The sequence below is a fragment of the Otolemur garnettii genome, unplaced genomic scaffold (genome assembly GCF_000181295.1).
Source record: "Otolemur garnettii isolate 467f Iridium unplaced genomic scaffold, OtoGar3 scaffold00220, whole genome shotgun sequence".
In the NCBI taxonomy this organism is placed as follows: domain Eukaryota; kingdom Metazoa; phylum Chordata; class Mammalia; order Primates; family Galagidae; genus Otolemur; species Otolemur garnettii.
In genome coordinates this window covers 605,636-617,522 of record NW_003852615.1, presented here as the reverse complement: position 1 = coordinate 617,522, position 11,887 = coordinate 605,636, and the positions used below count along the sequence as shown (strand labels likewise).

General features: G+C 38.1%; 1 protein-coding gene across 1 annotated transcript in view; it reads left to right on the top strand.

Annotated features, from left to right (window-relative positions):
• Window positions 1–11,887, top strand: part of ZPLD1 (zona pellucida like domain containing 1) — a 37,638-nt gene that overhangs the window by 23,257 nt on the left and 2,494 nt on the right. Inside the window, exons 6-8 of the mRNA XM_012812729.1 lie at window positions 1,050–1,130; window positions 5,730–5,901; window positions 7,143–7,251. Coding sequence (XP_012668183.1) covers window positions 1,050–1,130; window positions 5,730–5,901; window positions 7,143–7,251 — 362 coding nt within the window. The remainder of the gene's footprint in view (window positions 1–1,049; window positions 1,131–5,729; window positions 5,902–7,142; window positions 7,252–11,887) is intronic.

The following is an 11,887-nucleotide window of genomic DNA, read 5'->3' as shown; positions in this document are numbered from 1 at the left end:
TATTCCTCTACTGGAGGAAGGGGAGTGCCTGGAAAGCTCTTGTGGGATGCTGGAATAATAATCTGCATCTTCATGTGAAAGATGATCAAACAGATACAGTTATTTTGTGAACACTTTTGATTTGTGTACTTTTCTGTATGTATATGTTTTCTTCCTATAACAGTCTGGGACAACAAAATGATACAAAATGATCCCCAGAAACCACAACAGCAAAAAGCTTCGTATGATACTTAGAAAATTCACAATGATCACAACTCAGAGAGAACTCAAAAGCTGAAGATCTAATCCTGCCCTATATAAAAAATGTTATGTGCAAATGGTTTATTTGGGGTTTCTCATGTATTATCATTTATATCCTGAAGACATTGGTATTCCCTATGAATGTGTATTTCTATTCTTGAATATATTTGACTCCTTAAATCATCTTGCTAAATGTAGAGTTCCCCCTATTTACTTCCCACAGATGCCATTTTTTATGGCATCTGTTGTTGGAATGAAGTAACATCTACCTCTGGGTACAGTCTGGCCTGGTGGGGGAAGGCTGTGTCCGTGCCTATGGCTTTCTCCTCCTAACACAGGGTCTGTGTGGACTCCTCCTATCAGCCCCTCTGATTCTGATGCACCAAAACTGGCAAACTCCTTTGATATATGTGGTATTATAATATTCTTTGTCTTCTGTCAGAGACATTAACTTTTAGAAATAAAAAGCCATTGTTCAGAGTGAACATATAAGCATCTACATATTTATGTACCACACTTTGGGTTTCTGTGTTTTAGACTTTGACATTCAGTGGCTTTGCACACAATTTTATTTTTTTTGTAGCATTAGCTTTAATCCCCACTTGATGTGGGGAATGACAGTTTGGTGCATAATTTTAAACACCTTGAGTTTAGAAGAAAGTTTAAACAAGTAATAAGCCTCTACAAATAACAAGTAATAAAACTATATTCCACGGGATAAGTTTGTCAATATTTACTTCCCGTTGATTAGTAACTAGCACCCAAAAGGCGATTTTGACTCTGGGTTATGTTTGTGTGTGTTCTTGCAGGTGGAATGTTCTCATGGATTATTGCTACACAACCCCATCAGGGAACCCCAATGATGACATTCGATACGATCTCTTCCTTAGGTAAGGGTCTAAATCCTGTATTGATACCACAGACCTAACTGTGGATAATTGAAATGGGCAATTTAAATCGAATAAACAAATTATAGGGTACTGTTATAGCCTTCGAATTTCAAGTTTTACCTTTTGAAGTTACAGTCCTTTTAAAGCTGAAGGTATAAAAGTTGAGAATAGTTGCTGATAAGGCTATTGTTGAATGAGAGTTGTAAGTTAGGTCCACCAAACATGTTTTATTCATGTTCAGGAGATATGGGAATATTTCACTGTCCTAGGGAGAGCATGGTTAGGATATTATTTGCAAAAAGAGAAAGGCAATGGGAGGTTACTATTTATCTGCAGCTAGACCCTCTCATTGTATGTCACAGGAGAGTAAAGTTAAAGTAATGGTGTGGCTAATTTACACCTCCAAATACTTCTGTTCATTTATCAGTATTTAATATGAAACTATGATATAGCCTACCACTCCTTTTCTATTAGAGTCAATAACTTCAACTTCATTCCCCAACAGACAGTGATAGAGTGAATGTAATCTACATTTGGGGAAGGGGGACATTGATCATAAAAGCATTCAATCATCCCAGTTCCTTTTCAGCATTTTTATTTGACAGCAGAACAGAGTTGAGAGTCAAGCAATGTCTTCTTATCATGCTTATAAAATGCAGTTGGCTCAGATCACTGAAGCTTATTGACACATGATGGGAGTAATGTAATGGGAAACGGAGAGAATGTGCTTTATTGGCTAATCAAGGTTAAGAAGATGTTCAGAGGGTCTGATCAAACTGACACTCTTCTATATCCTATTGCTGGAAGTGTTAATGTAGACAACATTTTTGGGAAAAAATGTCAGCATGTATCGAAAGCCTTAGAAGATCTCACATTCTTTTACTCTAGTTTTACAAATTGGGAAGTGTATTTTTAAAATATTTATGATGTTCCAGTCTATCAGTGATATTTAAAATAGCAAAACATGGGAACAAATGGCATAGTCAGCAATAAAAGAACGGCAAGGTGAATTATGGTGAACCAGTGAGTTGAGAGTTCACACAAGCTTTGCAATGAGTGAAGTTATTTCTTAAATGGAAAAAAAAGTTTGGCTCTAATTTACCTTCTCTCTTTTGATCTTCTTAGAATTTCTATCCTCAAAAATATGCAATTCTTTAAAATTTAGATGCATCAGAATATGCAGGAAAAGGACCAGCATATACAATTGCATATATATAACAAACTTCATTATATGATGGAAAGATTGTAGGGAGGCTCATGGCAGTTATGGATACATGGCAGGGCTATGGGTCATTTTGTTTTGGCATTTTTTTATTTCCCCAAACTTCTACAGGTTAAATCACCACAGATTAATAATCTGGAGCACAATCATCAAGGTTGTAGTATGAACATGGTAGCAGTTTAATTCTGAAAACTTTTCAGTATGTCATTGGAAACTATAGAGAGAAAAATGGATACTTACAAAAAAGTTTCCTAATTTTTTTCTCCTTTTAGTGAACCTAGAAGAAAAAGAAAACCTAAGTATTCTAAAATAAGTCTTAGTACTGGTAGAAGTAGTTAACATCAGGTGGAAATGGTGCAGGAAGCAGTGTAGGGAGGGGACAAGGTAAGTAGGGAAGAAAAGTAGGTGCTGAGGGTGGCAGGTCCCGGATCCAGCCAGGAGGAGTGTACGCCTGGAAGGAGAGGGCACCACTCTGAGAGGAAGCACAGCTGAGATCCAACAGCCACCAGGGGCCAGCGATCTGCAGAGTGAAGGGGAGTGGCGGCACCTGGGAAGGAGGAGACCTCCCAAAGTAGCAGCAAAGTGCACCTGTGGGTGAAGGCATTGCCTGGGATGACAGGGCCTTCTCTTAGCTAGGTAAGATAGGCTAGGGAACAAACCTGAAGAACTCAGGGCTGACGGTGGAATCTTTGTGAATATGTAAGTTCACAGAGGTGAAGAAAACTCGGGTACACAGTGCCATATTCAAGGAAAACTGTCTGTCGTTATAGAACAGAGGAGGGAGCTCTTGAGTTGAGGAAACCTTTGAGTGAAGTCATTACCATTCCACACTGCCTTAGGAGTCTGCTGAAAATAATAGGTCTAGGGAAATCCAGCTCTCAAATATGAATGATAAACAAATGCAGGCATTGCTTGCAGTGCTGCAATATGCCACAAGAAAAACGTTGAAAATTGCAGAAAAGAAATTGTAAAGATGAATTGAACTCGCCAGAAAGTTGTTACCTTGGAACAGATAAAATTTGTAATTAAACACTCCAATATTATTTTTTTAAAAATTGAAAAACAATCATAGCTATGAAGATAGAATTATAAGACCTCAGATAAAGGATAGGACCTCAAAGGTAGTAAGGCTATGAGAATATGAACAGGGAACTGGGGGAAAGGGTAAAAATACAGAGAAATAGAACACATCAATGCATGACAGGAAGGGACACGCAACTGGAGGGCATTCGAGGGGGTGCAGACACGTAGGGACAGAGGGGGTAAATATGAGAAATGCAAATTAAAAGAAGTAAATAAAAAGATAAAATGGATTGATTTGGAAAGATAGAAATGAAAGGTAAAGGGAGTTCAGTACATGTAATTACGTGTATAATTAGAATCCCCTCAAATGAAGCCAGTATAATGGAATAAATGTTTAAAAATATTATCCAGGAATGCTTTTCTAAATTAAAAAAAAAAAAAAACAAAGCCTGACATCAACATAATGAAAAGATGACCTGGATGACATTGAAGCTTTTATAAAGTGGAAACAAGGGGAAATATAAGAAGGTACAGTCAGAAATACAATAAAAACCGGAGCCCTTACCTGTCAGGAAACTTAATTCTGGGGGCTAACAATTAAATAAGGACACAGAAGATCTAAACGACACAAGCAATGAGCCATACAGTAAGAGGCAGCAATTTATAACAGTATCAGGAAAGAGAAAGTCCTCACCACCTGGAAGTCGTAGAACCCATAAATAACACTTAGATCAGATGTGAAGATATGAACCAGTATTTTGCAATAAATTAAGAAATAATTGTTTCTTTGAAAACATAGAGAACCACAACGTAAACAAATCAAGAAAAAAGGACAAACAACAAATACAATCATGGAATCAAGATGGAAATAGGAGAATAGAGTCCTCCCAGGTATCACAGATAATAAAAACTCGGCACTTATTATAGAGATGGGATATTATGCAAAATTAGACACCAAGACAAAAGTTACAGAACAGTAAGTTGAGAAATAAGATTCCAAAACATATGGGAATTTAGTATATGGATGCTAGAGGATGAGTCCCCAGATCAGTGGGATAAATGGATTTTTAAAAATAGTACTGGTCATTGATAACTATAGGAGAAAAAAATAGTATCGGATCTTAATACACCATAATAAACTCTAAATAGAATATCAAACTAAAAGTAGAATATCAAGCTAAGTTCTATCACAACTATATACAAATAAAACTTCTGTGTACACATGTGTGTGCATACCTGCACACACATACAAGTCCAAAGCCAATTTGCAATTTGTATAACAAATCAGTAGCCATTCTGCCTAATATGTAAAAAACTCCTAAGAATTAGAAAGAAAAAGGCCAACAATACAATAGAATCTGGACAAAGGACATAAACAATTTTCAGTCAACCCCCTACAAATGTCTGTAATGTATGTGAAAAGGTACAAACCCTTATTAATACTCAGAAAATTATAAACTCAAATTATATGATGGAAGTTTCTTTTTTCTGTTAAATAAGGAATAATACAAAGTTCTAGTCACTTACTCTGCTGATGTAGCTCTGGAGATATCAGAATTGTTTTCATATATCACTGGTTAAGTCTAAATGGTAGGCTTAAATCTATAAATGGCAATGTGGCAGCATCTATTAAATGATTCTAGAGATATATTTTACGGATAACACTTTACATGCTCAAAATGATGTATTACAAGACTATTCATTATGCTGGGTTTTTAAAGAGCAAAAGATTTGAAACAATACAAGTGTATATATAAGGGGGGAACTGATTAAATGTAACTGTGCATGTGTGATGATGGAGTGCATTATAGCTGTGGAAAAGAATGGGGAAGATTTCTAAATATTCATATGGAAAGATCACTAAGATACATGGTTGAATCTTAAAAGGGCAAGGAACATAACAATGTATACAGTATCATTTGCTTAAGGCTGGGGAACAGTAAAAGTATATTGCTTCTGTTTCTATTTTCATATACCCCTGGAGGATATAAAAATAAGTGAGATCACCTCTGGCAGGTTTGAATGTGATGATGGAATTTTGTGAACAAAGGAAAAATTGAGAGGGAGACTTTTCACTATATATATAATTTGGATGTTTGAATCATATGGAAGTATAATTCCCAAAGTATAAAATTTGACAGTAATATTGCAACTAATCTGTTTACATTTTATGTTTCAGGTTATTGTCATAGCTGCTGAATTACCTTGTGCTCTTATTCAATATCTACAATGTGGCATGGTTCTTTATCTCTTAAAGTAACGGGGTACCCTTAATAATGTAGAAATTAATCTATAAGCCACTGTAGGTTGGTACTTTCCAGTGATGACCTGTTTTCACATTTCCTGCAATGTAGCTGTGATAAAGATCCTCAGACCACCGTCATTGAAAATGGCCGAAGCCAGCGAGGCCGGTTTTCATTCGAAGTGTTCCGATTCGTGAAACATAAGAATCAGAAAATGTCCACGGTCTTCCTGCACTGTGTTACCAAGCTCTGCAGAGCTGATGATTGCCCCTTCCTTATGCCGGTATGTTTTTCAGCAACTTTATTCCAAACTATTGAATTGATCTGAACTGAGAAGTTATCAAACATCAAGAACTAATTTCTATATAGAAAGTGGACACGCATTAGGTCTAAACAGTTTGACGCAGGACTTATTCATACATCCAGTAAAAAGCTACTGAATGCTTACTTTGTGTTAAGCATTATGGGGATATGGAGATGAAGCATGTATGAATTTTGAATTCAATCAGCTTATCCTTTGGGATGATGAGACAGTCATGGACAAAAATCAGGATGAAGATCTTGTGTAAAAGCAAACCTATGGGTTGTAGTGGGAGGCAGTATTCATCATCCTGAGAGAGATGGAGCAGGAGAGGTTGGGAGGATTGGTGGAGAACTCCAACTGTGTGACAGATGAACCCCAAAAGGGTGAAAGTGAGAGCATGAGAGACACCTCATACCAAGGATGATCATAAGTCCCAGACACATAAACCAGTATGATCAGGGAACTTCTAGTCCTTCAGTAAAGTTGTGGAGCAGGGCAGAGTATGATGGGAAGATGTCAGGAGGGGGCTGGGCTGGTGCTAAAAAGGGAAACTAGGCCCAGATGGCCCAGGAATCCCTTGTATTAAACGTAAAAAGCTATGAAAAGTGTGGATCTGAATTGCATACAACCAGCATTAAAATACAGATTCATTTAGTAGGGAATAAAAAACAGTTTTATTCTGACAGGTTCCTTACGGTCACATCAACATTACCCTGAGAAAAATGCAGGCAATTAAAAAAAAATTGAAATAGTCTTAATATGTTTCTATTTATGCTCAATTCATGCATAAATGGGAAGCTATTTGTTCACAACCATTGACCTCTCTGGTCTAACCAACTGTATTAGATGGGGGTAAATGGAGAGTCCTTATTACCTTGGGTCTGTGCTGATCAACATTTCCAGGAAGGATTTATTAAAGGCTTGAGAGAAATAAAAGTAGAGAAGTTTGATAAACACAGCTCTTTTTCAGGAGAGCCATTGAGCTATGTAAATTAATGAGGCAGTGCACAATTACAGCGGGAGGAAATAAGAAATGTGGTCCAAGCCAGGGTAAGAAACACTGTAGCAGTTATATGCAAAGTAATTAAATAAATGCACAGAAGGAAATGAATAAAATTAAACATGTGGTATCTCTTCCAAAAGAATCTGCTTTCCAAATGGCCATAAAGAAACGATTTTGTGCCGGTGTGGAAATTCATTTGTTTTCATTAACACCTCAGATTTGCGGGCCCAGAGAACGGAGAGATGCGGGGAAGAGGACAACTGGGAGCCCCCAGGGTGCTTCTGGAAGCGCAGTCCTCTCTGCCGGTCCCATCATCACTCGGAGCGGTAAGAGTGTGCCTTCGTCTTCTGTGTGTAGCAATAGAAGGCTCCAAAATGCTTCCTTGCCTGGCTTCTAGCGAGAACTAAAGTGGTTCCTAAACAGCCCTAATTAACTGAGACAAGACAAACTGCTAAGGAACTTTCATTTCACAGCAGTTTTCCTGTTTACTCAACTTTCACACAAAGGGCGATATCATCGGTATCATATTTCCCTTTACACTCCCACGCGCTCACGCGTACCACGCCGGACAGGTGTCATTATCCCGCAGACCCGCCCTCCCCGCCCCTGCCCTGCGCTATGCACCGCTGCCTCCCGCACTATCTAGTTTCTGATTGGCCTTGACCAATAGATGGCGCTGTCCCAGATGGGCGGGCACAGAAAACGTGAAGTCCAGGGTGCCAGACAACTCTCTGCCTGACAAACACTGCTAAAACCCCGTCCTTAAACCGTGGCTGGGAAATTTGACTTTCATAACTTTCCTAATTTTTGTAAATAGTCCAACATTCCTTACACTGTCAAGTTCGAGTCCCATTTGCTTCCTTCCAGCATACTGCATGTTACACACCCCCATCCAGTGCATTCATGCTCATGGGTTTGTGGGATCCAAACGTGTACTTACACACATACATACTCATGTATATAAACATTTATGACCGCAAGTGCATGCACACACATCCACACACGTGCTCTACGAAGGGATATAGATTTAAGTCAGCGTGGACTCAGAAACATGTAGAGTCAATTACAGAAAACAGTCACGGAATGTGAACAACCCTGCAGCTGAAGTTGGGAAACTGGGTCTTAGGTTTAGCTTTTGCTTCCCAAGGTATGTGACTTGTGATTTACTTCATTTCTCTGGGCAAATGTTGCTTCATTTTTTAAGTGAAAGGTTTAAAAAACATAGCCTTTAAGATTCTAACTTTGCAGTTCTAAATTTGTCTCAAAAAAGAGAATAATTTGGATTACGTGCTAATAATATTTTTCTCTAGTTCATATAATCCTGAAGGCTGTAATTATGTATCAATTAGATTTTCTGTACTTTTTCTCTTTTGCTGCTTATCCCATAGTGAAAAAAGAGTTTTGCTTGAAATAGGTAAATAATTAAGTAAAAAGTAGTTTGGGCCTGAAAAATCTAGACAATTACTATATTTAGTAACTTCCCAGTGTTTGTGTGGATGTAGCATCATTTAAAAACAAACTAATAGACCTTTCAAATAATGCAGAAATTTATTAAATATGAAATTTCAAACTTAGTCTGTCTTCCTTGAGGACTTTGAGTATGTGCTTTAGATGGCTTGAAATGACGGGTTTGTAGTTTGTGAAAGGCCCAGTTTGTATCTCTTTCTAGCTGTCAGAAGTCCTTCATAGAATTACATTGAATGGAAACTCAGTTCTTGTTGCCAACAATTTGGGGTGCTTTTGGGCAGCACAACAAAAAATATTTCTATGGAACACACCTAGAGACAGTTTACTATATAAAAAAAAAAGAACCCCAAATGGGACATTTCCTCTGTCCTTCTTGGGTAGATGGGTTTTCCTTCTTAATAACCTCCTTGCTTCCTTCGTGCCTGGTCAAACTAAATATTGCCACGTTTAAATTAATTGTTTGTGTAAGGTAATCTTTACAAAGACAAAGAAAAGTTTCTAAGATCCCCATATCCCAGCAAATATTGCCAAGTAGAAGTCTCTAATTCTAACATAACTAACCAGCTTTCTAGGTTTATAGGTTTCACCTATTCCATGTCCAGTTGCTCCAAATCCCTATGCTGAAAACTCAAAGAGCTCATACAGTGCCTCTGATGTCTTGCCTGCATTTCATTCTTCCCCATTTTCAATCTGTTCACAAGGATGACTTATTCTTCACCATACTAGGGTTATCCATGCCTTCTCAGGTCTCTCTCCTGGCAAAGCTCCCATATTCAAACCTTCCATATGCCCTTGAATCCTCTCTCACTCTTTCTGGATTTAATTTTTTATAACTTTGATAAATAACAGTAGGATGATCTTCACATTTTGGTGATCATGGGGGCCTCACTTGCTTAAAGAACCCTAACAGGAGAGCCCAGCCACTGCCCATGGCTAGTTATGAATACTTAATTAAGAATTGTTTTGGGCCGGGGCAGTGCCTATGGCTCAGTGGGTAGGGCTCCAGCCCCATATATCAAGGGTGGAAGGTTCAAATTCAGCCCTGGCCAAACTGCAACAAAAAATAGCCAAGTGTTGTGGTGGACACCTATAGCCCCAGGTACCTGGGAGGCTGAGGCAAGGGAATTGCCTAAGCCCAAGAGTTGGAGGTTGCTGTGAGCTGTGATGCCACAGCGCTCTACTGAGGGTGACAAAGTGAGACTCTGTCTTTAAAACAAAAAAGTCTTGGGCCACACATTAAATATACAGACACTAAGAAAGTGAGTGAGCAAAAAGAAAAAAAAGTCCATATGTAATTTTTGTGATATCTGCCACCACAGATAAGCATTCTTAACCAGCCACAGGCTGTGGTTAGATGCCTCCGCTAATATGATATCTACGCAAACTTCATTTTTAAAATTCACATGAACACACAACTCAGAACTCAAGCCATAAACTTGCACAGGTAACTCTTGTGTAAACGTAATGTTTGGTTTAATGACCAGGGCTTTCCTTTTCCTTTAGTTTCACTTTATTTTTACCTTAGGTCAGTTAGAATTTATTTCTGCATGTCTTGTGGCCAATTTTATACAGAAAGTCCAATTTGGGGCTTGTTTTTCTCTCTTCAAAGCTCGCTGGTAGTTGGAAGTTTTGCTCATTGAGCCATTCTTTTCCCCTGGACAACAGCTTAGGTCAAGTATAATAAGTCGTTAAACCTCAGGACTCTTGTTATTTTAGTGAAATCCAATCCATACTGGATATTTTACCCAACATCGAGGAAAATATTCGCGTCCATAAAATGCAAAATCCTCAACATTCCTGAAAAGGTCTTATTTAATGTTTTCATGTGTTAAAACTGCTTAGGTGAGGAAATGTTTATCATAGAGTATAATTCTGGAAATTTAGAAGTACAAACACTGGAAAACAGGAGTACCTAATTGTTTTGTTTATGTAAATTCCTATGGAGAAACCCAAGCCATGCTCTGTTCAATTTCTATCAACTTGAGTTTTTATGGGTAGTTAATAATTCATTTGAACATGTTGATTTACTCCCTACCCAAGAATGGCAGTCTGCCATGGACTGGGAATGTAGGCCCTAGACTTTACCCTCAAGGATCTTAGAATTCAGAGGTAGAGGTAGCCGTTAATGAACATAACACCGTGGAAAGGAAAAAGTTTGAAGGTTTTTAACTTGGAGTATGTGATTCATGTTATTGTATAGGTTAAATATTCTTTTACAAAATAGTTTGCTTGTGCTAAGAAAGGAAAAAATCATTCTGCATATAGCTTTGCACTGATAACCATCTTCTCCATTTATTTTAATTACTTATATGAGAAAAGCAGAAAATAATTTGTGTCATTTCCGACTTTCAAATGGTTGTGGCATTGCCACTGCCACCTTTTTCCTCAACATCCTCATATATATATATTTAAAAGGCCACCAATTTAGTACTGCAATCTGTTCTAATTTGAGAAGGCCTCACATGTTTCTTTTAGCATGTAACATGTGTCAAGAACAAGCGGACTGGTGGGGAAACAAACATAAAGGGTGACAAAAGCCTCCTGGAATATGTCTGCCTCTTCTTTTAAAGCTAGACAGTGCTCTGTTTTTTGTTTTTTGTTTTGTTTTGCATTTGTTTTTGCTATGATACAAAAATTGGAGGATAGCGGAAATAGCAACCAGATAAAGTAATCCTCTCTGCCTTTACCCACTGTTAAACACAGTTCCAAACATTATTCAGATATTAAGTATTTTGATTTCAGCCATCTGCCCGAGGTAGGCTGCTTCCATTTTTCAGTGTTCTGGAACCTGGAACTCATTGTTTCGGGCTTATTTGGCAATGGAGGTGTTTTGTCCTCACACAGGGAGATTTTGTCCATAGCCAAGTCCTTACTGATGACACCTGGGATGTTGGTCCTACAAAAGTGTTGGTAATATGGGGGATGGAAGGACTATTCTGACTTTTGTTAACCTCAGGATGCCGGGAATGAGCAGGTGGCATCCCTAAACACTTTTGTCCTATCTGGGACACTTACTAGAAAGGAACTTTCAATTCTTTTTTTTTTTTTTTTCTATTGTGTGGGATTCATTGAGGGTACAAAGAATTAGGTTACAGTGATGGCATTTGTTAGGTAAAGTCTTTCTTATGATTGTGTCCCATCTCTAAACGGTGTGCCATACACCATGAACTCCATCCCTGTCCTCTTCCCCTCTCTCCGCTTTCTCATTCACCCTATGCCCCACCTTGTATTAGATCATCTACTGCCTTCATATTAGAACTGAGTATATTGGATTCTTGCTTCTCCATTGTGATGCTTTACTAAGAAGAATTCAGCCATTAAAAAAGATGGAAACTTTACATTTTTTGGATTAATTTGGATTGAGTTGGAACTTTCTATTCTTAACTAGAAACATTTTTGAAGCAGTCGCATATCAGGTCCAACGTAGGGGTATATGGCACACCTCCTGGGTGAAGGGCTCAACTGCAACTTGGACTTCACCTAACAAATGCAAAC